The sequence below is a fragment of the Lepidochelys kempii genome, chromosome 5 (assembly GCF_965140285.1).
Source record: "Lepidochelys kempii isolate rLepKem1 chromosome 5, rLepKem1.hap1, whole genome shotgun sequence".
Lineage (NCBI taxonomy): Eukaryota > Metazoa > Chordata > Testudines > Cheloniidae > Lepidochelys > Lepidochelys kempii.
The window spans coordinates 112,848,921-112,876,313 of record NC_136384.1 but is presented as its reverse complement, the minus strand read 5'-3'; the positions used below and the strand labels follow the sequence as shown (position 1 = coordinate 112,876,313).

The 27,393-nt window shown below is 40.3% G+C and overlaps 1 protein-coding gene across 2 annotated transcripts in view; it reads left to right on the top strand.

The window, feature by feature from the left end:
* Positions 1–26,947, top strand: part of MLLT3 (MLLT3 super elongation complex subunit) — a 229,968-nt gene extending 203,021 nt beyond the window's left edge. For both annotated transcript variants that reach the window (XM_073345488.1, XM_073345489.1), the window contains exons 8-12: positions 801–933; positions 5,176–5,275; positions 7,527–7,598; positions 9,021–9,092; positions 25,767–26,947. In XM_073345488.1, the coding sequence (XP_073201589.1) occupies positions 801–933; positions 5,176–5,275; positions 7,527–7,598; positions 9,021–9,092; positions 25,767–25,898 (509 nt within the window). In that variant the 3' untranslated portion in view covers positions 25,899–26,947. The remainder of the gene's footprint in view (positions 1–800; positions 934–5,175; positions 5,276–7,526; positions 7,599–9,020; positions 9,093–25,766) is intronic.
* Positions 26,948–27,393: the final 446 nt, after the last annotated feature.

Sequence of the window (27,393 nt, the reverse complement as noted above, 5' to 3'; positions counted from 1 at the left end):
TAAATAAAAGGTACAATGAAAGAACTAAATCCTAAATTAATTTTTATAGAGTCTTAGGGAGAACTAGGCTGAGCACCTCAAATTAATTCAAGAGAAAAGATAGACCAGTGTTGCATGGGATTGACATGCTTCTTACAGATGAATGCTAGCAAAGTGCTTGCTTGACCTGAAATTGACCTTGAAATAAAAGGAACAGCTTTATCTAAATAGATCAAAAACAGGCAGACAAAGACTGCCTTGGCCAGAACAAGTTACAATCAGAATGCTTTATTAAACTCTGCTTTTCAATACATGGATTAACCTAACAAATGTACTATTACCAATATGTCTCTGTAGAACTTTATTGATAGAGAAGAACATTTGAGAAAGCGGGAAGGGGGGAAGGCTAGCAGCTTATAAGTATCTCATTTATAATAACAAAAATAGAACACTCAATTTTTCTTAAATTAAAACGTACAGTGGGGAATATTTGATGTGAAAATATTTTGCTTCAGCTACATTCCAGGGGGCCAGCCTGTAAACACTTAGACACATGGGTCACTTTACTGTGATGAGTCAGCCCATTGAAGTCAACAGGAGTACTTGCGTGAGTAAATGATTCATTTGCAAGTGTTTGCAGCATAAGTCTCTAGTGCATTACTTCATTTGTTTAATGCTTAAAAGTCTTCCCCCACCTCTAACACTTCGGATTTTTTTTCCTTTGTAAAACTGCATAATAGGCTGATGTGTTTGGAACATGGCAAAGTGAATTGGAATTCCAGTTGTTGATTTGTGTCTGTTTTGTCATTTCTGTTGGTCAGGTCCCTTGAGGTCTATAATGAAAGATCTGCATTCTGATGATAATGAAGATGAATCAGATGAAGCAGATGAGAATGAGAATGACTCTGAAATGGAGAGACCTGTGAATACTCGTGGAGGAAGTAGAGGTCGCAGGTGAGTATCTTGTAACTGCAAACAACTTGAAGCCTGAGGTAGTATGATAGCAGTAGTTACAACAGATTAATTTTTTTTTAAAGCTGAATAGCTTAAGCTCAATAAACAGAGAGGCAATTTTTTCAATTTCTACAAAAAGCATTCATATGCGGTGCCACTTTTAAACTATCAAATCAGATGCTTCCAGACGTGAGCTGCTTCTACACAAAACCCTTTGGTCAGTTTGCACCTGATTCTCCTCTAACTTTCACTGGCTTTACACTCTTGTGACTCTGTTAGGTAGTTTTTGATTCACCTTGGTGCAAGTGAGAGCAGAATCAGGTCCTCCATGCGCAAAGTGTTCTGTACCCCAGCTACAAGTTAACCCACAAATCTTGTGATTGACATATATAAAGCTGTCAGAGTTCATTGTTTTAGAGGGAATTGTCTAAGCAATTTACACGGTGTCCAGTGCATGCAGGATGTATTGCAAGCCCTAGTCCCAAAAATGATGAGGTTTCTGGCCTGATTTTTTATTATCTGTTCTGCATCCCGACTGTGACTTCAGTATGACATAACTAATGAGAAATTCATCATACATTTTAAAGCTGTTGCCATATGTCATTGAAAATCATGTACAAGGTGGAACAGGGGCTCTCAAACTTTTTCATAGCGGGTAGATACCTCATCTTAAAGAGGTTCTTGTGTACTTCTTTTCCTATCCTTCATGATCACATAACACCTGAGTATTAATCTGAGCAGTTGCTTACGTGGAAGAATAATATTAGGAAAGTATTAAATGTATTTTATCATCTGGAATCAAGGAGAAAAGCAGGCCCTATGAACAGCCACCATTCTACAGATATCACTTTGAGAACCTCTGAGTTGGAAGATTAGTGTTAAATATACTTTATAAGACACTTTTTGTCCCATCTGTCTCCAGCTGTAGAGGGGTTTTTTGTTTGTTTGGGAGTGTTAGTGTTCCTAAATAAAACTTTGCAAAACTTAAGACAAATAGAAATGTTTCTCAGTTTTTTAAAACTAAGTTGATAACTTTTTAAAAAAACAAGTAAACATTCCCCTCCATGCAGTGTTTACAGCCTAGGCTTTGCAGCATTGTGAATGAGCATAAGAAACAGAAGGTAAAGTTGATCATTTAGCCCTGGCCTCTCCAAGATAGTGAACTATTAAATTGTAACCCTGTTATGCATGGAGAGAGATTTTTTAAGACGTTTGTAATGACTTAAAAAAATCTAGTAGATATGATTTTTCTTTTCCTCCAAATCCTGTATGTTTCTACTCATGATAATAAGAGAGCCTAGCTTTATGGTGAAGAGATTTAAAAAGACAATTTTTTTTTAAACCTGAAATGTTGAAACATCTCTAAAATAGTTTTTTCTGTAAAACATGGCATATGCAAATAATGCAATGGTGTGGCTTATAGCTTTTGTTGACAATTTTACTTTTACTCAGAACTTCATTGAAAAAAACCCAAATCTTTTATTCTGTTTGTTCAAACTAGAAAATGGCTTATTGTTTTTGATGTTTAAATAAAACAAAATAGGTTTCATCTTCTGGGATTTAAAAAGAGGGACAACAGTTGAGTAATAGTTAAACACATCTGTCCTCCTTTCCCCAAAATTCCTCCCATTTGGGTCTTTGGGAGAGACTTTGGGAGAGATTGTGTTTCAATTTGCCTGCCACAGGAACAGGGAAGAGGTCCCAGGAGAGCCATCCATCAGGCTCTTGCGGGCTTCCCTTTCTTATTGGTTGGGCAGTCATTGTCTGCCCAGTCTCCCCTAATCTCCTTGCTGAATTTTCTATTCTTTCCAATTGCCACTCTTCTAAGTAGTCAGAGTACTTTCTGATAACCAGTAGAACAGTCAGTTGGTAGCCTCAGATTCTCTCCCCAGTCAGCAAAGGAAAGATACATGTGTTTAAAGGTGGGAGGAAGAACCTCCATCAACAACCTCCCTAACTCACTTGTTGGTGACTAAGATGGCTTTTCACAGGTCTAACATCTGCATCAATATAGGATCAGACTGAAGAGGGTTTGGGGGATCCAGCCCCAAGTCTGGATTCATTGTTGTCAGTGAATTGCAGGAATGAGTTTCCCAAAGAGTCTTCCAAACTGCTACTCCTGGGGGCATTCTGTGCCAAAAAATGAAAAAATTCTGCACACAATATTTTAAAATTCAGCAAATTTTATTTGTCAAAATATATACATAATCACAGCCAGTTCCAATTATTTTGGTAATTTATTTCAAAATACTTGTCAGCAAGTATGTCTATAATACAGAACACACAAAAATTCCCCCCAGGAGTAGAGTTAAAGAAACCCCTATGACAACCCAGTTCCTGTTTCTCTGCCCCCTTCCCCGCCCGAGCCCAGCTGGGGGACCAGACACCCACAACCCTTCCCCGACCAGAGCCCATTTGTGGGTCCCCCCCCAGCCAAAACACCCGAACCCCTTCCTCCCCAGAGCCCAACCGTGGGGCTCCCCCAGCCCAGATACCCGCACCCTCTCTCCCCTCCAGAGCCCAGCTGTGGGGCGCCCCAAGCCCAGACACCCCTCCCCCTCCCCCACAGAGCCCAGGAATCCAGAGGGAGAAACAGCCTGATGCTTGGTCCCAGGCTTGCACCGAGTTTCCTGCGCTGCCCTCTCCTTCCCTCAGGAAGTGCTGGGAACTGCATCTGCCAGGAACCCTCTAGGCCCTCCCCCTGTCTCCCCAGCAGTGTCTTCTATGTGTAAGCTGGCTCTGCGGAGTCCAGTGACCCCTAGTGGTGGCCAGTAGCACTGTGGGCCATTTCCATGGGGGAAAGGAAATTCTGTGTGTGCACAATGTTAATTTCTGCAAAATTCTGCATTGCGCAGGGGTGCAGAATTACCCCCCCCTCCCGGAGTAAACTGCAAAGGAAGCCCATAGATTATTAGTGGGGTATAACTTAATAAGGCAGCTGAAAATTAATAAAATTGAATGTATGCAAAATTCAAATGGTCAGCAGTGATAGTGTATAGAAAATGAACTACAGTAAAACCTCAGAGTTACAAACACATAGGGAATGGAGGTTGTTTGTAACTCTGAACAAAACGTTATGGTTGTTCTTTCAAAAGTTTACAGCTGAACATTGACTTAATACAGCTTTGAAACTGCACTATGCAGAAGACAAATGCTGCTTTCCATTTATATTATTAGTAGTTTATGTTTAACACAGTACTGTATTTGCCTTTTTTCCCCCATCTCTGCTGCTGCCTGATTGTGTACTTCTGGTTCCAAATGAAGTGTGTGGCTGACTGGTCAGTTCATAACTCTGAGGTTCTACTGTATTCCTCTTATGTGCAACTTTTTCCCTCCAAATGTCCAATTTCAATCCATCTGTCTCTTAGAGGAAAAACCATCTGTCTTTACAATGCTTACAGTTTGTAAGTTAATGGGAAACAGACCTTTGCAGGGTTATTGCACGGTAATTCATAGAACCTCATTCCTCTTGCTTTTGAGTCTTATGACTTCGGGGTATAGGATAAAAGGATACAGATAGGATCCCAACAAAGTCGATTATGTTGGTAGTTGCCATGTTTGTGATGCATTAGACCAGTAAGTTCTGAAAACTGACATTGAGAAAGAAAAAGCTCCTAAGAATCTTCAAACTCCCACAGTGTCAGTGTATGTTATTGTGTGTTATGCTGAGCACTGGAGTGGAAAAAGTGCTTTGTCGATCAGAAAAAAGAATATAATAAAATTATTTTCTGATGAACTTCTTATATTGTGGATGTCTTAATTAACTTTTAGTGAAGCACTTATAGAAGCAGGAAGTATGCAAGCTTGGAAGGTTATGGAAGGAAGGAAGAGTAGCTGAGGGGAATTCACATTTTGTTCTTTAAAATGTTTTAGGAATTTGTTCTTCCTGCCCACAATTTCCAGGGGGGTCTGCAATTGGGACACCTGCCTCATTGAGATTCTGTTTACTAGTGACAACTATTAACTAAACAATGTAGCACTTCAGTCCTTGAGGTGAAGGATCTATGTGAGGGCAGCTATTCCACTTCTCCATAGTGCACCGTTCTTATTCCACTGGTGACTTCTGCTTGTGTGCCTGCCCTTTACTGACAGCACAGCTGCACTTTCAAAATTCCAATAACTAATGACAGCTTGTGTAGCAAAGAACATTCTCAGTGTCCCACCTACAAGTGTCATCGAGGAGCGGCAGTGTGTTCAGCCTTTGTTTTTATATCTGATTTCTGTGGCTCTCTTTTTCCTCAGGGTTAGTCTAAGTGACGGTAGTGACAGTGACAGCAGTTCAGCTTCCTCACCGCTACATCATGAACCTCCACCACCTTTATTAAAAACCAACAACAATCAGGTACAGTGAGGTTCCCTACATACAAGAGTGGTGTATCTGCACTAACAGCTTTGGAGCTAGCCCTGTGCCCTTGATTGCTTTAATTTTCAGACTAAGTAAATAATTATCTTTTACCCTGAGCGTGAATATATTTGGCTAAACAAATATTCTCTGTAAAGCAGAAGAGCAATGTGTTTGGCAGTATTCTGAGGAAGACAACACTTTTGTGTATATTAAGTCATACTATTGTAAAAGGTAAACTTGTTATGACCTGGCTGTACAGTAGCAGTCCTACTCTCTTGGTGTTACTTTTGCGTCACATGTAATCAGGATTTTTGTTTTATTCAGTCTTCATCTCAAAGTAATCAACCATATTAGATAAAGCATTTTGTTATATTTATAGTAAATAATGCTTAGCACTGTCGAAATAGTAGCTAGTCTTTGTAGCACTGTTGAGATCGGTAAGTAGCGTTATCCCATCTGGCAGGTGTAGAAACTGAAAGGGAAGTTAACTGACCCAAATCTACACAATGAGTCAGTAGCAAACAAAGATTAGAACTCAGGAGGTCCTCATACCTAATCTGTTAGATCACAGCATCTTTTTAAATTAATGGAGTTTTTATAACACATAAGCATACTACAATGTATGCATTTGCTATTATCTTTAAAGCAATTGACATTCACAATGTATAAAGATATATAACTAAAGTCATTTATATACTTGTGTTTGGTGACAAAACAGAACATAAATCTACTGCAGATGAAACTTGGTCACACTCTAAACTCTCATATAAGTTAAATGAGAATAAGTACATGTTTATAGTGGCAATGCAGATAAAATGGATCCACGGTTTTAATAAAAAAAATTTAACTTGTGTGTTACAGATGAGCCTAGACAGCACTTCCTTCAGGAAAATGAATTCTTTTTCCTGACATAAATAATATACCATCCATTCCTTTTCCAATAACACATAAGTGTATCTTTGCTAACAGCAATATGTGAATAATTTGTTTATATCAATTAAATTAGGATATGTTGCAGAAAAGGAGACATGCTCTGTGTTTAGCAGGAAAGTAGCTGCACACTTCTCTCTCTCTCTCTCTCTCTCTCTCTCTCTCTCTCTCTCTCTCTCATTTATAAGGTCTCAATCACCCTAGGTAACACCTAGTGGGATCTGTGGGGACTATGGAAGTTGGGGGAGATACTAGGAGTTGGTGGGAACTGATGAAAGGCCCATGTTGGAGCATAAGGGTATCAAAAAATCTTTATTTTTAACAAGCCCTGACTGAGTAATTTTCATTTTGAAGTTGGTGTTATGTTATGATAACCCAGCACGTTGTTAGGGCAAACTGTGCTACTGGAGAGATATTCTTTGTGATGAGGTGTTAAACAGCAAACCTAATGATTTGTGACCATTAAACAGCCCATGACACTTTTCACAGCAACTGGCCACACTCCAAACTAGGTAATAATAATCTGATTACGTAAACTCAGTTTCAAATGGAAAAAAATCCCATTCCTCACATCTGTCCTAAAACTGTCATGTAGTAGCATTGTGTACTCTTGACTATTTGACACATCCTTTACCTAGAGGTGACTAAATTTCAGCATTTGATGAAGAGACACTGGTATATAATATAACTCTATAGGCCCAAGCTTGTAAAGTAGCTTGTAATCATACTGGATGAAAGGTACTATGTCAATGCATGATCATTATCTTTGATTAAACACTCTTTTTGCACAATTGCAGCTCGTCCAAACACTAGATTAGCTACATTTCAAAAACTGTATCCTTCAGAAAAGGCAGACAACAATAAAGATAATAAGAAAACATATTAATCATACTGCACATTAAATGCATGTAGTCTTTACCAAGGAGGTAGGGTTTGCCTCAGCACTCTGCATATATTCAAAAATTTAGACCTCTTAACCTGCCAAGGTTCAAATGAAGACCATACAAAAAACAGTGCAGGAAACTTTAAAATGATATAGAATCAATTTATTTAGTATCAGTATTACTCTTATAACCATCTCTTCATGATTCAGCATTTTGTGATGTAAGTTACTTCTAAAAAAAAGAAGATTGAGTAGCTTTGTTAGGTCAAAGATTCTGAAGGGTTATTTGCAAGGTTTGGTTGTGTTTTCCTGCAGATATTTTTATATTCTTTGTTTTTATGTAACAGCATTTTTTAAATGTTTTCTTAATTTTTTAAAATTCATACAGCCCAAAGATGCACTTAATACTTGCAGCATTTTCTGTTTCTTTTCCAGATTCTAGAAGTGAAAAGTCCAATAAAACAAAGTAAATCTGATAAACAAATAAAGAATGGTGATTGTGATAAGGTAAATATGAGTGTGATGGCAATAAAGTATTTAGAAAGCCACATTAAGTTATTATATTTTCTCTTCTACATCCCTTTTACAGTATTATTTTTGTTACAAAACAGAAAACTCACTGGTTAGTATATCTCTGCTCTGAGTGTTTCTTAAATACAGCAGTGTGCTTTTCTCTTTTTCTCTTTGTAAGCATTGTCCCCTCAAAGCTTTGGCAAATTTAGCTGGGTGGGGATCTACCACCTATTGTTTGTTTTATGTATACAGCACCACAAATATGCATAGCGCTTTATAGAACAAATAAAAGACAGTTCCCACGCTAAAGATCTTACAATATAAGTCTCAGGCAATCAATAGAAATATTTTACAGAATCCTTTCCAAGGGCTGGTGTTCACTGGAAAATGAGAGTGTGATATAACACATTAACTAGCATTACACTAAGCATACATTAGCATACAGAGGGATTATCGTGCTTAAATTTGTCAGCTGGCCATGGTTAAGTGCATTCTAACATGGGTTTTAATGTTGTGTTAGTTAACATAGCGTAATCTCCCAGTGTGTGCCCCAAAATGGTTTAGAATTTACAAGTAGTAACCTCGTTGTGCTACCACGAGTCTGAGACTCCTAATTTGGTTTCCCATTCCCAGATTGTCTCTGACCTAGAACGTAGCACTGCTTTGTTAGACCAGTAGTTCTCAGTCTTTTCCATCCCATGATCATGTGTTACAATGGGGAAAAAAAGTAACCATGAAAAAGAGGAAGGATGATTATGACCCTCTGCCCCCTCCCCCTCAGACCAGTTTTCAACTCCCTTGGAAGCTGTGACCTCCAGGTTTGGTACCCATGTGTTACTTCATAAATGCTAGTGGGCAGCCATAGATGAGATGAGATGTAAATGAGTTTTATTGTGGTAGGGAGTAGAAGGATTTGCCCCTAATGTGAATTAGTGTTTAAGTTCCAAGAGAGTTGGGGGGGAGTTTGATCCCCTCTGAATAACCAGCTCACTTTTTCTTACACGTGCCTTCATGCATCTTAAAACCTCCTGCCCATTATTCAACTTGCTCTTCAGGATTCAGTGGCTCATCAATTTCAAAAATGGCCCTTGGTGATAGAATGCAAACTTCTGTCATACTGGAGAACAAACAGGATTTTGTGAAATTCTTTTAAATATCTGATATAGTGAAATTACTTCAAAGGCCTGTTAAAGTTTTTCAGCATTATGAAGTAAAAAGGTTTAACTGGTGGTTGCTTGGATCACATACTGATTAGTTGGTTGGAGTTAAATGTTTAGTTCCCTTGCCAAACCAAAGAGAACAAGTCAAATGAGAATACAAATGCTGTTGTAAATACTCTGTACTAAATCTGGAGTTTGTGGAAATACACAACTATTCCTTAACAGGTTCTTTGTTGGGGGGGGGGATTGTTTTCAGGCATATCTCGATGAACTAGTAGAGCTCCACAGAAGATTAATGACATTGAGGGAAAGGCATGTACTGCAACAGGTGAGGAGAGCTCTTGTGCAGTATCAGAGTGCTCAGCAAAGTCAAGAAGCCAAATCTGTTCTTCCTCTTTTAACCTAAAGCTTTATAATCTGACTTCAGAGTTCTCAGGCCTGAGACTGCATAATATATTGCCTATTAAGAATGTTAATATGACCTAAAGAACTATATTACACACATTTTTTATTCCATTGCCACATACGAGCACACTTTTGAGTTGGAATCGATCCCCTTGAGTTTTCCAGATTTATTGAGAGAGATAAAAATGGTGCTTATTTGAGCTAAATGTTGTCACTAATTTACAATATTGATCAGTACATTTCTCAAGCCGCTGATTCATGAAAATTGGACACAGGCCAATAAAATATGATCTGTGGGAGGGCAAAATGAATAGAAATATTGTACAATTGGGCAAGAATCCTGTTTATTTTTTGGAAAACCATGATGAAATCCTTGGTGAAAAGCAAGTAAATACAGTTTCTAAGAGTAATCATGAAAACAAGTGTCACTTTATGGTAAAACACAGTATATTCATTACTTAATCTTCCTCAGTCATGGCAGATAATTGATTACTTTGGTGTAAACTAGTTGGTCAGAACTAAAAAAGCTTCAAATACTCTGATAGCATTATATAGTGGTAAGAAATGACTTACATTATATTCTCTCTGCATTCAGTGATCTCGGCATTGTCAGGTACTGTTGGATTACAAATGGATGAAACAAGAGATGAAACAATTCACATTATTAACAAAGCAGAAGTAATTGTAGTACAGATGGCTTTATTATGTTTACAGCAATTAGATACCACAGTGATAGGCACTTTATTGAGATTTTTACCACTTCCAATTGATTGCAATCACTCAGTAAATTTCTCAACACTTGCATAATAATAACAAAATACTTTACAGACCTTCAGCATTAATCCATGAGTGCATATTTGCTCACACATTCTTTTGTGACTGATCATCAGAAAGTAGTGCAAGTTCAGTATAACATAGAAGGTCTCAGATTTGAATATTTCTAGTTAAACAGGACCCCGGCTGACTGTGTCAAATTTAATTTCTAAGTTTATTCTTGTCCAAGGTTAGTATGTCTTTAACATATTGTTGTTTCCAATCACACTTTGCTGCTAGCGTTCATTGCTCTTCATTTGCCAATTGAAGGAGCTTCTCTCACCAAGAAAAATGGTGGGAAAGACCAACTCCAGAAGGGCTTGCATAACTCATCACAGCATAGGACCTAGGGGGCTGGAAGTGGCAAGTGAAAAATTTTTTAAACCACCTTTAAAACCGTCAACACAAATAGGAGACGGAGGTGAAAGTAAGCCAAAAAAATAAATAGGGAAATGGGTAGGATAGTCCAAGTTGTGTCAGTAATTTTACTGTTTCTCTTCTTGGCCTAATGGTGTTGAAGTTTCTTATGGAGGTGAGTTTTCTGTCATTGGTGGAAAGATGGTGGTTTAAGTCATGGAAGCACCTTTTGTGTCTGATATTGGAGCATCACTGGTGTTGGAGAGGTTACTTGCTTTGATTCCTCACTCCCTTGTTAGAAAACCAGGATGGGGACCCTCTGAAGAGTGACAGAATTTAAATGGGGATCCTCAACTTCCCATTCTGACTACGAAGAGTAAAGAAATGTAAAAACAAAACCCCATGAATTATGAACTGACTTCAAGATTCTCCAGGGCAAATGTTGTTTTATACTAATTGACAGGTTTCAGAGTAACAGCCGTGTTAGTCTGTCTTTGCAAAAAGAAAAGGAGTACTTGTGGCACCTAACCAATTTGGTTAGTCTGTAAGGTGCCACAAGTACTCCTTTTCTTTATACTAATTGAGTTTCTCAGAGGATTGAAAGCACTCATTCTTTGACCTTTGCTTCATAATGCATGTGAAGAGTGTGATTATGATACCATAATGCATGTCTCAACCTGGCTTAGTGCCTGATGAACTCCTGTTATAAAAGTTAGGTTTATTAAGTACCAATACTATCCTTGTGAGATCGTTGTTCTACAAATCCTGTCCCTGAGCTGTGAATGTGCCCCAGGCTGTTAGTACAGGTCCAATGAAAGTTGAATTTATGGAAGGGTTATTCAGGCCAAGACAGCGGTAAAATGTTATTTTGCTGATGTAGCTAGGAGTTGTAAAATATTGGCCACAAAAGGCTTCTGCCATCCAATTAAACTAGAAAAAAGAGCAAGAGTAGTTACGCATTTTCTATGTTAGCAAACCCTCTCTGACACCAGGACTTATTTATAGTAGTAACTTCATATAGAAAAATCTCTTAATGCCTTGATTGTTGGTAACAGGACTTTACCGTTAAAGAAGCCTTTGATCGGTCCATATTAGAGAGGAGCAGAGGAGGAAATATGGGAGAGAGAAACCGGAGTCTGTCTATGTAGGGTTTTAAAAATGAGGGCAGTTTTGAAGTGGAACCTAGGATGGAATTGAGGGACTATGGAGAGAGATTGGAGAAACACAAGGAAGAGGGTACAAGACGGGAAGCCTCCTGATTCATACTGAGAAAGTGGGGCAATCAGCTAGTTATCTTAGGTGCATGTACATGAACACAAGAAGCCTGGGAAACAAGCAGGAAGAATTGGAAGTCCCTGCACAATGAAGGAACTATGACATGACTGGAATAACAGAAACTTGATGCGGCAATTCACATGGCTGGAGCACTGCCATGGATGGGTATAAACTGTTCAGGAAGGAAAGGTACGGGGAGAAACGTGGAGGAGTTGCATTGTATGTAAGAGAGTGGTATGATTGCTCAGAGCTCCAGTTTGAAACTGGAGAAAAGCCTGTTGAGAGTCTTTGGGTTAAGTTTAGAGGCAAGAGCAACAAGGGTAATGTCACCTGCAGAAGTAAAGAAACAGATTGATAGAGCCAGAAGAGTTCCCAGAAGTTACCTACTACAGGACAGGCCTAACAAAGAAAATAACAGAACGCCACTAGCCGTCACCTTCAGCCCCCAACTAAAACACCTCAACGCATTATTAAGGATCTACAACCTATCCTAAAGGATGACCCAACACTCTCACAAATCTTGGGAGACAGGCCAGTCCTTGCCTACAGACAGCCCCGCAACCTGAAGCAAATACTCACCAACAACCACATACCACACAACAGAACCACTAACCCAGGAACTTATCCTTGCAACAAAGCCCGTTGCCAATTGTGCCCACATATCTATTCAGGGGACACCATCACAGGGCCTAATAACATCAGCCACACTATCAGAGGCTCGTATACCTGCACATCCACCAATGTGATATATGCCATCATGTGCCAGCAATGCCCCTCTGCCATGTACATTGGTCAAACTGGACAGTCTCTACGTAAAAGAATAAATGGACACAAATCAGATGTCAAGAATTATAACATTCATAAACCAGTCGGAGAACACTTCAATCTCTCTGGTCATGCAATCACAGACATGAAGGTCGCTATCTTAAAACAAAAAAACTTCAAATCCAGACTCCAGCGAGAAACTGCTGAATTGGAATTCATTTGCAAATTGGATACTATTAATTTAGGCTTAAATAGAGACTGGGAGTGGCTAAGTCATTATGCAAGGTAGCCTATTTCCTCTTGTTTTTTCCTACACCCCTCCCCCCCCAGATGTTCTGGTTTAACTTGGATTTAAACTTGGAGAGTGGTCAGTTTGGATGAGCTATTACCAGCAGGAGAGTGAGTTTGTGTGTGTATGGGGGTGGGGGGGATGTGAGAAAACCTGGATTTGTGCTGGAAATGGCCCACCTTAATTATGCACATTGTAGGGAGAATGGTCACTTTGGATGAGCTATTACCAGCAGGATAGTGAGTTTGTGTGTGTGGTTTTTGGGAGGGGGGTGAGGGGGTGAGAGAACCTGGATTTGTGCAGGAAATGGCCCAACTTTATTATCATGCACATTGTGTAAAGAGTTGTCACTTTGGATGGGCTATCACCAGCAGGAGAGTGAATTTGTGTGGGGGGGGTGGAGGGTGAGAAAACCTGGATTTGTGCTGGAAATGGCCCACCTGATGATCACTTTAGATAAGCTATTACCAGCTGGACAGTGGGCTGGGAGGAGGTATTTTTTCATATTCTCTGTGTATATATAAAGTCTGCTGCAGTTTCCACGGCATGCATCCGATGAAGTGAGCTGTAGCTCACGAAAGCTCATGCTCAAATAAATTGGTTAGTCTCTAAGGTGCCACAAGTACTCCTTTTCTTTTTGCGAATACAGACTAACACGGCTGTTACTCTGAAACCTGTCATTATGCAAGGCACTGCATTTAGCCGTATGGAGTGGAAATCTATCAACTGCATGAAAAAACTTGTACAGATACAGACAGACATCATCTTCCTTTCCAAATGCAAACAGATGGACATCGTACCAAAAGGACTGAAGGTAAAAAATCCATTACAATCTACATACCACACAGACTATGCTGACAGCTTGTGCCACACGCTCTCAAAGAAACTGCGGAATCACCTGATCAACATCCTCTACAGCAAACAGGGAAAGATTAAGAATGAGCTCTCAAAAATGGATACTCTCATAAAAAACCAACCTTCCACAAAAACTTCCTCGTGGCTGGACTTTACTAAAACTAGACAAGCCATTTACAATGCACACTTTGCTTCTCTACAAAAGAAAAAGGACACTAAACTTTCTAAACTACTACATGCTACAAGGGGCCACAGCAATGGTTCCCTCAACCCACCTAGCAATATTGTTAACCTATCCAACTATACTCTCAGCCCAGCAGAAGCAGCTGTTCTATCTCGGGGCCTTTCCTTCTGCCCCTCCACCCCCACGAACATGATACAGTTCTGTGGTGACCTAGAATCCTATTTTCGACTTCTCCGACTCAAGGAATATTTCCAAAATACCTCTGAACAACATACTAATCCACAGAGACCTTCCTACCAACACTACAGAAAGAGGGATTCTAGGTGGACTCCTCCTGAAGGTCGAAACAGCAGACTGGACTTCTACATAGAGTGCTTCCGCCGACGTGCACGGGCTGAAATTGTGGAAAAGCAGCATCACTTGCCCCATAACCTCAGCCGTGCAGAACACAATGCCATCCACAGCCTCAGAAACAACTCTAACATCATAATCAAAAAGGCTGACAAAGGAGGTGCTGTTGTCATCATGAATAGGTCGGAATATGAACAAGAGGCTGCTCGGCAGCTCTCCAACACGAGTTTCTACAAGCCATTACCCTATGATCCCACTGAGAGTTACCAAAAGCAACTACAGCATTTGCTCAAGAAACTTCCTGAAAAAGCACAAGATCAAATCCACACAGACACACCCCTGGAACCCCGACCTGGGATATTCTATCTACTACCCAAGATCCATAAACCTGGAAATCCTGGGCGCCCCATCATCTCAGGCATTGGCACCCTGACAGCAGGATTGTCTGGCTATGTAGACTCCCTCCTCAGGCCCTACGCTACCAGCACTCCCAGCTACCTTCGAGACACCACTGACTTCCTAAGGAAACTACAATCCATCGGTGATCTTCCTGATAACACCATCATGGCCACTATGGATGTAGAAGCCCTCTACACCAACATTCCACACAAAGATGGACTACAAACCGTCAGGAACACTATCCCCGATAATGTCACGGCTAACCTGGTGGCTGAACTTTGTGACTTTGTCCTTACCCATAACTATTTCACATTTGGGGACAATGTATACCTTCAGATCAGCGGCACTGCTATGGGTACCCGCATGGCCCCACAGTATGCCAACATTTTTATGGCTGATTTAGAACAACGCTTCCTCAGCTCTCGTCCCCTAAAGCCCCTACTCTACTTGCGCTATATTGATGACATCTTCATCATCTGGACCCCTGGAAAAGAAGCCCTTGAGGAATTCCACCATGATTTCAACAATTTCCATCCCACCACCAACCTCAGCCTGGTCCAGTCCACACAAGAGATCCACTTCCTGGACACTACAGTGCTAATAAACAATGGTCACATAAACACCACCCTATACCGGAAACCTACTGACCGCTATTCCTACCTGCATGCCTCCAGCTTTCACCCTGACCACACCACACGATCCATCGTCTACAGCCAAGCTCTGCGATACAACCGCATTTGCTCCAACCCCCCAGACAGAGACAAACACCTACAAGATCTCTATCAAGCTTTCTTACAACTACAATACCCACCTGCAGAAGAAAAGAAACAGATTGATAGAGCCAGAAGAGTTCCCAGAAGTTACCTACTACAGGACAGGCCTAACAAAGAAAATAACAGAACGCCACTAGCCGTCACCTTCAGCCCCCAACTAAAACCCCTGCAACGCATTATTAAGGATCTACAACCTATCCTAAAGGATGACCCAACACTCTCACAAATCTTGGGAGACAGGCCAGTCCTTGCCTACAGACAGCCCCGCAACCTGAAGCAAATACTCACCAACAACCACATACCACACAACAGAACCACTAACCCAGGAACTTATCCTTGCAACAAAGCCCGTTGCCAATTGTGCCCACATATCTATTCAGGGGACACCATCACAGGGCCTAATAACATCAGCCACACTATCAGAGGCTCGTATACCTGCACATCCACCAATGTGATATATGCCATCATGTGCCAGCAATGCCCCTCTGCCATGTACATTGGTCAAACTGGACAGTCTCTACGTAAAAGAATAAATGGACACAAATCAGATGTCAAGAATTATAACATTCATAAACCAGTCGGAGAACACTTCAATCTCTCTGGTCACGCAATCACAGACATGAAGGTCACTATCTTAAAACAAAAAAACTTCAAATCCAGACTCCAGCGAGAAACTGCTGAATTGGAATTCATTTGCAAATTGGATACTATTTATTTAGGCTTAAATAGAGACTGGGAGTGGCTAAGTCATTATGCAAGGTAGCCTATTTCCTCTTGTTTTTTCCTACCCCCCCCCAGATGTTCTGGTTTAACTTGGATTTAAACTTGGAGAGTGGTCAGTTTGGATGAGCTATTACCAGCAGGAGAGTGAGTTTGTGTGTGTATGGGGGGGGGGTGAGAAAATCTGGATTTGTGCTGGAAATGGCCCACCTTAATTATGCACATTGTAGGGAGAATGGTCACTTTGGATGAGCTATTACCAGCAGGATAGTGAGTTTGTGTGTGTGGTTTTTGGGAGGGGGGTGAGAGGGTGAGAGAACCTGGATTTGTGCAGGAAATGGCCCAACTTTATTATCATGCACATTGTGTAAAGAGTTGTCACTTTGGATGGGCTATCACCAGCAGGAGAGTGAATTTGTGTGTGGGGAGTGGAGGGTGAGAAAACCTGGATTTGTGCTGGAAATGGCCCACCTGATGATCACTTTAGATAAGCTATTACCAGCTGGACAGTGGGGTGGGAGGAGGTATTTTTTCATATTCTCTGTGTATATATAAAGTCTGCTGCAGTTTCCACGGCATGCATCTGATGAAGAGAGCTGTAGCTCACGAAAGCTCATGCTCAAATAAATTGGTTAGTCTCTAAGGTGCCACAAGTACTCCTTTTCTGTTTGCGAATACAGACTAACACGGCTGTTACTCTGAAACCTGTCATGGTTTGTGTGTGCTATAGACCACCGGATCAGAAGGATGAGGTAGATGAGGCTGTCTTCAGACAACTAACTGAAGTTTCCAGATCACAGGCCGTGGTACTAATGGGGGGTTTCAATCACTCTGACATGTGCTGGGAGAACAATATAGCAATGCACAGACAATCCAGGAAGTGTTTGGAGTGTGTTGGGGACAACTTCCTGGTACAAGTGCTGGAACAACTGACTAGGGGCCGTGCTCCTCTTGACCTGCTGCTTACAAACGGGGAAGAATTGGTAGGGGAAGTAGAAGTGGGTGGCAATCTAGGCAGCAGTGACTATGAGATGGTTGAGATCAGGATCCTCACAAAAGGAAGAAAGGAGAGTAGCAAAATACGCACCTTGGACTTCAGAAAAGCAGACTTTGACTCCCTTAGGGAACTGATGGATCCCCTGGGAAGTTAATATGAGGGGGCAAGGAGTCCAGAAGAGCTGTCTGTATTTTAAAGAAGCCTTATGGAGGGCGCAGGAACAAACCATCCCAAAGTGCAGAAAGAATAGCAAATATGGCAGGCAACCAGCTTGACTTAACAGTGAAATCTTCGGTGAGCTTAAACTCAAAAAGGAAGCTTACAAGAAGTGGAAATTTGGACAGATGACTAGGGAGGAGTATAAAAGTATTACTCGAGCATGCAGGGGGTGTAATCAGGAAGGCCAAGGCACAATTGGAGTTGCAGCTAGCAAGGGATGTGAAGGGTAACAAGAAGGGTTTCTACATATATGTTAGCAACAAGAAGAAGGTCAGGGAAAGTGTGGGACCTTTACTGAATGGGGGAGGCAACATAGTGACAGATGATGTGGAAAAAGCTACAGAACTCAATGCTTTTTTTTGCCTCAGTCTTCACAGACAAGGTCAGCTCCCAGGCTGCTGCACTGGGCAACACAGTATGGGGAGGAGGTGAGCAGCCCTCAGTGGTGAAAGAACAGGTTAAGGACTATTTAGAAAAGCTGGATGTGCACAAGTCCATGGGTCCAGATCTAATGCATCCAAGGATGCTGAGGGAGTTGGCTGATGTGAATGCAGAGCCATTGGCCATTATGTTTGAAAATTCATGGTGATTGGGGGAGGTCCCAGACATTGGAAAAAGACAAATATAGTGCCCATATTTAAAAAAGGGAAGAAAGAGAACCTGGGGAACTACAGACTGGTCAGCCTCACTTCAGTCCCTGGCAAAATCATGGAGCAGGTCCTCAAGGAATCCATTTTGAAGCACTTGGAGAAGAGGAAGGTGATCAGGAACAGTCAACATGGATTCACCAAGGGCAAGTCATGCCCAACCAACCTGATTGCCTTCTATGATGAGATAACTGGATCTGTGGATATGGGGAAAGCGGTGAATGTGATATATCTTGACTTTAGCAAAGCTTTTGATACGTTCTCCCACAGTATTGTTGCCAGCAAGTTAAAAAAGTATGGTTTGGATGAATGGACTCTAAGGTGGATAGAAAGCTGTCTAGATTGTCGGGCTCAATGGGTAGTGATCAATAGCTCAAGGTCCAGTTGGCAGCTGGTATCAAGCGAAGTGCTCCAGGAGTCAGTCCTGGGGCTTGTTTTGTTCAACATCTTCATCAAGGATCTGTATGATGGGATGGATTGCACTGTCAGCAAGTTTGTGGATGACACTAAGCTGGGGGGAGAGGTAGATATGCTGGAGGGTAGGGATAGAGTCCAGAGTGACCTAGACAAATTGGAGGATTGGGCCAAAAGAAATCTGATGAGGTTCAACAAGGACAAGTGCAGAGTCCTGCACTTAGGAAGGAAGAATCCCATGCACTGCTGCAGGCTGGGGACCGACAGGCTGAGCAGCAGTTCTGCAGAAAAGGACCTGGGGATTACAGTGGATGAGAAGCTGGATATGAGTCAGCAGTGTGCCCTCATTGCCAAGAAGGCCAACGGCATATTGGACTGTATTAGTACGAGCATTGCCAGCAGATCGAGGGAAGTGATTATTCCCGTGTATTCAGCACGGGTGAGGCCACACCTGGAGTATTGCGTCCAGTTTTGGTTCCAACACTACAGAAGGGATGTGGACAAATTGGAGAGAGTCCAGCAGAGGGCAATGAAAATGATTAGGGAGCTGGGGCGTATGACTTATGAGGAGAGGCAGAGGGAACTGGGCTTATTTAGTCTGCAGAAGAGAAAAGTGAGGGGGGATTTGATAGCGGCCTTCAACTACCTGAAGGGGGGTTCCAAAGAGGATGGAGCTCAGCTGTTCTCAGTGGTGGCAGATGACAGAACAAGAAGCAATGGTCTCAAGTTGCAGTGGGGGAGGTCTAGGTTGGATATTAGGAAACACTGTTTCACTAGGAGGGTGGTGAAGCACTGTAATGGATTATCTAGTGAGATGGTGGAATCTCGATCCTTAGAGGTTTTTAAGGCCCAGCTTGACAAAGCCCTGTCTGGGATGATTTAGTTGGTGTTTGCCCTGCTTTGAGCAGGGAATTAGACTAGATGACCTCCTGAGGTCTCTTCCAACCCTAATCTTCTGTGATTCTTTGGGAGGAGGTTATGGTCTCTTTTGGTATACAGGAGAGCAAGCAGCAGTATTCTGCATGTGATAGTCTGAAGAGCAGGGACATAAATGGGTTGCAAGTCAGAGGAAGAAGAAATGAAAGCATAGATCAGGACTTTAGCGGGGTTAAAGTTGAAGCAGATGTACTTGTAGGCCATGCTGAATATCTGATGAGAGATGTAGCCTTGCAGAATTGAGGACTATGGAAGGAGGAGGAAAGTTTTGCAGTCTTACTTGTTACCAAGTCGATGCATGATGATAGCAAACAGGAGTTCTCAGCTGAAGAACAAAGGAAGAAAGATGTAGCTGGTCGAGGATGCTGCTCTTGCCAAGAGAAGCAATTCTCTGAGAGACAATTAGTTGAAGGAAGCTGAGTTGAGTCCACAAGTTTGGGGGAGGGAGAGCAGACAAGAGTATTATTATATGACATTATAGATGTCAAATTATACATATTTGAGTAATATCAATGTAAAGGTGGTAGTTAAGGCTAAAGGTACCTATGAAGTGGCCAAGAGGTAGACTGTAGATGCAAAAGATTAGATGACCAAGAACTGGGACACATGGGAAATCTATTTACTAGTATTTGTGTATGGGGGTGGGGGAAGGTGGGAGGGTGTGCTACCAGATAGAAATTACAACAAAAATCACATTTAAAAAAAAATCTTCCCCATTTTCTCTTCTAGGGAATATGTATGATAAATGGAAGGGATTGAGATTTCTTCTAATAATGCAACAGCTTTTATGCAATTAGAAGTAAAACAGCAGCAGATTAAGTTAGCCATTTACCAGTACTCAAGCTTACATCTCAACCAATGGATTCATACTTAGTCACCATGGGTGAAATCCTGACCCCATTGAAGTCACTGGGAATTTTGCCATCAAATTCAATGGGCCAGGATTTCACCGCATGCGTTTAGGCGCAAGGGGGCACATCCTCCACTCATGTAAGCTGTCATAGTTCTGTCAAAGTCAAGGGCTTTTCCAAAACACTGAGCACCATTTGGTATGTCTACACAGTCCATGGGAGCGAGCCTTCCAGCGTGGGTTAACAGACTCAGGCTAGTGGGCCTTGAGATCTAGAAATAGCTGTTTAGACAGCGCTTTCAAGCTCTGGCTCGGGCTGGAGCTTGGGCTCTGAAGCCTAGGGATGGGGAGTGATCAATGGAAATCACACGTGCTCAGCACCACTGAAAAACAAGCCATTCATTTAGGTATCTAAATACAGATTTAGGTGCTTAATTTCAGGAAGCACCCAAGTTTTGAAAATGTGGGCATCTGAGGGAAGCTTGCAAATCTGGGAACTATCATATGGTTTAAAACCCTCCATACATCGAAAATGGGTTTGTCATTTGCACTCTAGTCCCCTCATGCAGACATGCTCATTTTCTTGTTTAAGACAGATAAATTGTTGTGGCATGATGGATGGTGATAAAACTGAGCTGGAGCAACATTGTGTAAACAAAATTGTACATTAAGGCAGAAAAGCAAAGCTCACAAATGGGATATTTTTGGACTTTGCTGCCTGGATACTTGGAATAAAACGTTTTAATGTTGTGTTTCTAACATTATAACTGTCAGGCTTCCTGGCAACTAATCTAAACCTTTATTCTTTTTCTAGTATTTTTGAATAGTATAAGGATGTGTGTGCTAATATTATAAGTCATGAACACTACTCTCGTTGGCAGGCACTCAAGAACTCCAAAATTTTAGAAGCTTTTCATAGAACTGTCGGGGTCTATCCTGATGTATTTTTGTACATCCCTTAAAACTTTTGGGGTTCATTTCACTCTGATTTATCAGGTGTCCTTGACACAGTGGATATATTTCTTGAGACCAGGATGAGGGATAGGGTTAAAATGTTTATATGACTTAGTCTGGGGCTTAAAAAGCCTGGAGTAGATACTACTCAATAAAAGAGGTTTTTAATCTCATTTTTAAAGTGTATTGTGTTTCTTAAAAATGCATCTGTTAACACTCCTAAGTGTTTTTATATTTCAAAATCAAGTATATTGTTATGGAAGTTAGCGAAGGGTACTGTTCTGACACAGTATCACAGGGAAACATATTAAACAGAATTCTTCTAAGGAGGGTTACCTCTCACCTTCCCCAATGTACATAAACTTGATTACCAGCTAGTTGTTGTATTTGGAGACGATGCATTAGTGATGTGGATTACATTCCTAACTTTACAAAAGGAGGCTGGATTTCTTCCCATGTTCCTGTCACAAGAGAGGACTGAGGACTCTCTAAAAGAGAGAAGTTTCCACATATCACAGTTTTTTGCTGTCTGGTATCTAGTATTTTGCTTCATCATTTAAAATTTTGCTCTGAATTTCAGTGTAGGACCTGAGGAGATGGGAAAGGTTGTGGGTGGGTGGGTTGTTAATGATAAAATGGATAGATGAAGTAGAAAGTATTAGATTAAAAGTCCCAAAAAACTGAAAAAACTGAAGCTGAGAGGCACAGCTTTAAATGAAGTGCTGATAAACCAGAATCAATTCCAGGGGCAGTATCTGAACTTGGATTTTCGGTGTTCAGAGTTCTGGTCTAATTTAAATCCAAACTGAACCTTTTTCCCCACGTGGGGAAAAAGAATTTGTGTAGTTAGAAAGAGCAGTTTTAATTCTGAGAGGCATTCTTCTCTCTCACTTTTACCTTGTTTCCAAATGGTGCAGTTCAATCCTCCAATTCACAACCCCACTCCACATTATTTCATTTAGCATTAGTGTTGTAAGCCTCTTCCTCTCTGGTACAGGGAGAAAGAACCATTTGTTGAAAGAATAAAAATGGGAGGAGAAATTAAACAAATGTTGTCTTTGGACTAGTCACTGCTTTATTTTTTAAAATAAGTTATTTACATTGCACTACAACTATTGTATTTTTTACCAGGTTTGTCATTCTAATCTATATTCTGTCCATCATTTGTAATCGGAGTGTTTTCCTTCTACTGTTGGAAAAGGAACAACAATTTAGATAGTGTGCTCAAAAACAAAATAAGGCACCTATAACAGCAGATTGTTTCATGTAGGGATGGGTCAGAATCCATTATCTAACCTCACGAAAGCTTGCAGGTTTTAAATAAAAGAGCTCTCCTACACTGCAATGAAACACCCGCAGCTGGCCCATATCAGCTGACTCAGGCTCAAGGGGCTTGGGCTGCAGGGCTTTACAATTGCAGTGTAGCTGTTTAGGCCATATGCCCATCGTAATTGTGTGGAAACGTATTTTAATACAGCATAGCGTAATGTGGACAGTATGATGCAAAGTTTTAGTGAAACTGATAGATGTTTGTCTGAATAAAATTTAAACGGGCTGTAATCTAAAATTCAGAAAGAGTAACTTACCTAAGTCTCATACTAAATTGGTAAAATTCAACATCAAATCAAAAGTAGAACTGCATGTGCAGAAAATGTTTGTTACAGCAGTACCCAGAGCTTCTAATCAGGATCATGGCCCCATTGTTCTACATGGTTTACAAATGCATACAAAAGCAGAGTCCCTTGCCCATAAGAGCTTACAGGCTAAGAAACAATTTACATAAATATCTCCAGTCTTGATCTATCCAGCATTTAAAGAAATCTCCTTAACAGTTGCCCATATAAAAAAAATTCTACACAAATATCCACATTTTCAAGATAAGCAACGTCTTGAATATTTTTATAGTGTCAAATGTACCAACATTTTTTTTTTTCAAAATAGTTTAAGTTCATTAGTCTTGTAAAGCGGGGAGCTAAATTCACCTATATACTCTTTGCTCATGCTGTAGGTTCCAAAATCCCCTCACATCTGTAATATTTGACAGTTGCATTTGCAGAGTGGTTAAATGATATTGTGCCAAGAAGTTTCAAGTGCATTTGAAACTCTTGGGGAAATAGACATTTGAACTGAACCTTTTTCTTTCAATATACTAAACAAAGGGGTTATTTTTCCTCTTCCTCAGAAAATGAAATATATGTTTCTGTTTGCTCCTTTTCTGCTTCCTCTCATCCTAAAACTGAGTGTGAAGGCTTTTTCTCTATAAAATCCATAAACCACTATTTATTACACTATTGGGTTGCCAAGCACAATCCAGTTGGCCAAGACAGAGTTGTAAGACCTCAGTAATGCTGCTGTAGAAATTCATTCTGTAAGCGTGACAATTGTGTGTGTTCTTTTCAAGGAAAGCCATAACCACAGTTTAATTACCAGTCATCTCACTGTTTAGGAAATGAGTCGTGAGAATTAACTCTAAAGCGGAAGATGAAGTTTCTTTAGACAAATCAGAAGTTTCTTATACTTAGTGGCATTGACTTTTAAAAAGATCCAACTCAGAAAAGCTAGGGTTGTAATGCTTGAAGTCAGGGAATGAAAAACAATCTAGTTGAAAAAGGGCTAACTCCTAAACAATGGAACAAATCCTGTGCAACAAGGATTTGCTCCATATAACTTGATTCTTGGGCTGGGATAAGGAATTCTCTACCCCAACTAAATGAGCTGTGTATAGCTTGGGTGTGGCTAAACATGTGGAATGGACATGACAAATGAGCATTTCTAAATTCCCAGACAGATAGAAATGGAAAGAATGTGGAGAGAAGTAGCGGTCCTCTCTGCTCCCTCTGTGACTTTATTCCAGATAATCCATGTGATTGTAGATTCACTGGCATTGCAGCTGCCATGGTACCACATCTCCCTCAGTGTGCCAGCTGAAAGAGGTGCCTTGGGGTTCTGCCTAATGGAAAGCAGGTGCATGTGGAGTCTGATTCCATGAGCTATCACTTGCCCCTTCCTCACTGTCAACATTTAACAAATAATGGTATTGCTCTCCTAAGTGTGACTAGTTTGTCTAGATACATGCCATAAAGCATACATTTATTCAGAGTTAAATTTTATAGAAAATCAGCTTTCAGCATAACTGCTCCTTCCAGATATAAATGATCTTTTATGCAGGCTATATCTATGTTGGCAATTGAATGACAAAACCTTTGTTTTTCAGAGGTGTTAAACCCCCGCCCGCCCCCCCCATACCCGAAAGACAAAAGTTTTGTTGCGACAAGTGCCGCTATGAACAGTGCATTGTCAGCAGGAGCGCTCTCCTGCCGACAACGCAAACGCCGCTCGTTGGGGGTAGAAGTTTTTTTTTGCTAGGAGAGCCGACAAACAGTGGCTACACTGCATGACTTTTAGCAGCACAGCTGTGACGACACAGCCATGTCGCTAAAAGCTGTGTAGTGTAGACGTAGCCTTAGTGTGAAATGAACTAGCTCACGTATGTCCTTCACCATTCCTGGCGGGGCCCACCGCCCCTTTTCTGGCTGGACATGTTTGAACACTAGGTAATCTGACCAATATGTTGCATCACCAGCTAAAGGAGTTTCCCCTTTTCTTCTTGAGTCAATTAGATTAGTTTGTGGTTTAACTTTAAACACCTGTTTTGCTTTAAAATATATCATACTTGATGTAGAGTTGTTAATCCAAAAGATGTAGTGGATATTCCTGGAATTAACAATTGATGCAAGATCTGTTGAGATTTCCACTGTAACTGAATTTGTGTTTTTGTGAAGTTTTGTTTTAAACTGTGGTAACTATTTTGTAAGGATTGTTCCCCTCCTCCAAGAGTTTACGGGATCCCAACAGTCATCAAAGGCCAAATATTACATAACAAGCTTGATAACATTATCAAAGTGTCCGGTAAACCAGACCACGGGTGGGAAAACAGACACCAAACATACATAAGACATTTTATAAACAGATCTGTTATTATTTTTTATTAGGTGCCCCTAGGTGGACATGGGCTCCATTATGCTAGGTGCTGTTCAAACACACAAAAAGACTGTCTCTGTCCCAAACAGTTTACAATCTACTACTAGTCGATTTAAATATACACAGATATATAATTAGCTTTAATGAAAGTATATTTATTGCAGTAGCTTACGACAGTGCCTCTTTCCTTCTCTTTTACCATTTTGTCTTAGCCTGTGGTACTCAATTTCTGTCTTGTAAAATCCTTTGACCTTGTTTTCCTCTTTAAAGGTAAACATATTACAAATATTTGTACTTGCAAAAGGTTTAATACCAATCATGTCCTGTAATAACAGAATTCCTAGCTATGAGCCAGATAAATGAACTGGGCAAAAATTTTAGCTCCATGCCTCCCAAAGACTTTTAAAAATAATTAGTTAGCAATTTGTGAAAGGCTTTTAAGATTTAAAAAAAAAACCTCTTTGCAGTGCTAATAATTATTGTTAAGTGTTAATTCCAGCTGGAAGTTAGCTGGCGTTTGGCCTTAGTTTTGGATACCCTTATTTGTTATGTTCTGGGGGAACAAACAGGTGTAGTTTGAATTAAGATTCTGTTTTGTCAAAACTACTAGAACTTCACGGGAGGGATGGAAGGGGAATTTAACATAAAAGGTTCTGATTTTGTTCCATTTGTTATTTTGGAATTGTGGTCTTGTGGACTTGTTCATATTCATTACACAGTAATACTTTAGTAGGAGCATTCAATTGTGCAGTACATCCTAAAAATATGAAAAGGATGGGATTTTCACCTAAATATTCTTTTTCTCTTTCTCCTCCCAGATCGTAAACCTTATAGAAGAAACTGGACACTTTCATATCACAAACACAACCTTTGACTTTGACCTTTGCTCACTGGACAAAACCACAGTCCGTAAACTACAGAGTTACCTGGAAACATCTGGAACATCCTGAGGATACAGCATCTGGCTGCATCAAAAACTGTTTTTTAAATAAAACATTCAAAGTGATGCAACCAAAATGGAAAAAAATAAACCAACCCTCTTCAGCTTTATTTTTCTTTAAAGCCAGTCATCATCTCTTGATAAAGGAGAGGAAAAGTGACAAGACTCAGAGGATCGCTCTTCTCACCAAGGAAATGTTCTGGAAGAGTTAGCCTGGATAGCCTTGAAAAAAAACCACACAAAAAAACACAAAAAAAACTTGTTCTTAATGAATGTGTATGGTATCATGTATCTCTCTGTGGTGTTCCAGTCCACAAGACGAATGCATGTTCAACACACTGCCTTATTACATAACTGATCTATTTATTATTGCATACATATATTCTAAAGTCATTGAGGGAATGACACTACCAGATGTTACAAGTACTCGGTTTCCCTGTATGCTCCTTTGATGCAGCACCATCACAAGCCTAGTAACCTTACTCATGTTAAAATGCCACTTATTGCTGACTTTCTCTAGTCACTTAAAACACTATAGTCTTGTTTCCACTTCTGCAGTTCCAGGAAACAAGGTACGAAGTGGGGGACCAAAAAGTGGCCCTAATATTTGTCTCCAGTCTGCCACAGTGGGTTGGACCACAGGTCCTTGGTTCTATCCATTTATTGATCTTAGACCATGGTAAAAAATGCACCAAATAGGATCCTGTGACTTGCTGTCTAGCCTTAGTCAATAAACCAGTAGGACTTGTAACAAAAAAGTGTTACTGTGTACTGTTCTGAATCCAGCATTGTTTGTCATCAACATTCTTGTGTCTGTTTTAATGTTATAATATTAGATATATATAAAAGTGAAGGTGTTCTACAGGATCACCATAAAAGGAAGAATACTGGTCCTGTTTTCTAAGGAAATGTTGTAGAAAATTCTTAATTTGGAGCTATTTATTACTGCGAGTTTCAATACTCTTCTGCTGCCAGTATGTGACATACCTTTACCATAAAAACTGTTGGCATAGTATTTTTGTTTGTTCATATAGTACATGGTCTGCTTACACTTTTTTTTTACATCTGATAAATTAAAATCCTTTCTTTGAAAAAATATCTTCGTCGTTATACAGTGACATGTTGGAAAATATATATATATATATATATATATATATATATATATATAAATAAAATGTGTGGTTATAGGTTCCAAATTTCAGTACCTGTTGAATAATCTGCTTGCGTTTCCAGAAGGATTTCTTGTCTGTGAAAACAAATGTTCTTCCATGTACACTTCCTTAAAATGAGGACTATTTCACATACCTGTGCGATCCAGAGAATTTACAAATGGTTTAAAATCAATGATCTGTGATCTCATTATGGTGATTTAATTATGAAACAGTCACCTCTTTATGGGAAATTAAACTCTTGACCCTGATGAAAAGAGAATGCAATTAAGAAATACTTCTGGATCCGAAGGTTTGTTCAGCCTTAAGAAAACGTGTTTGCAGAGAGGCCAGTAT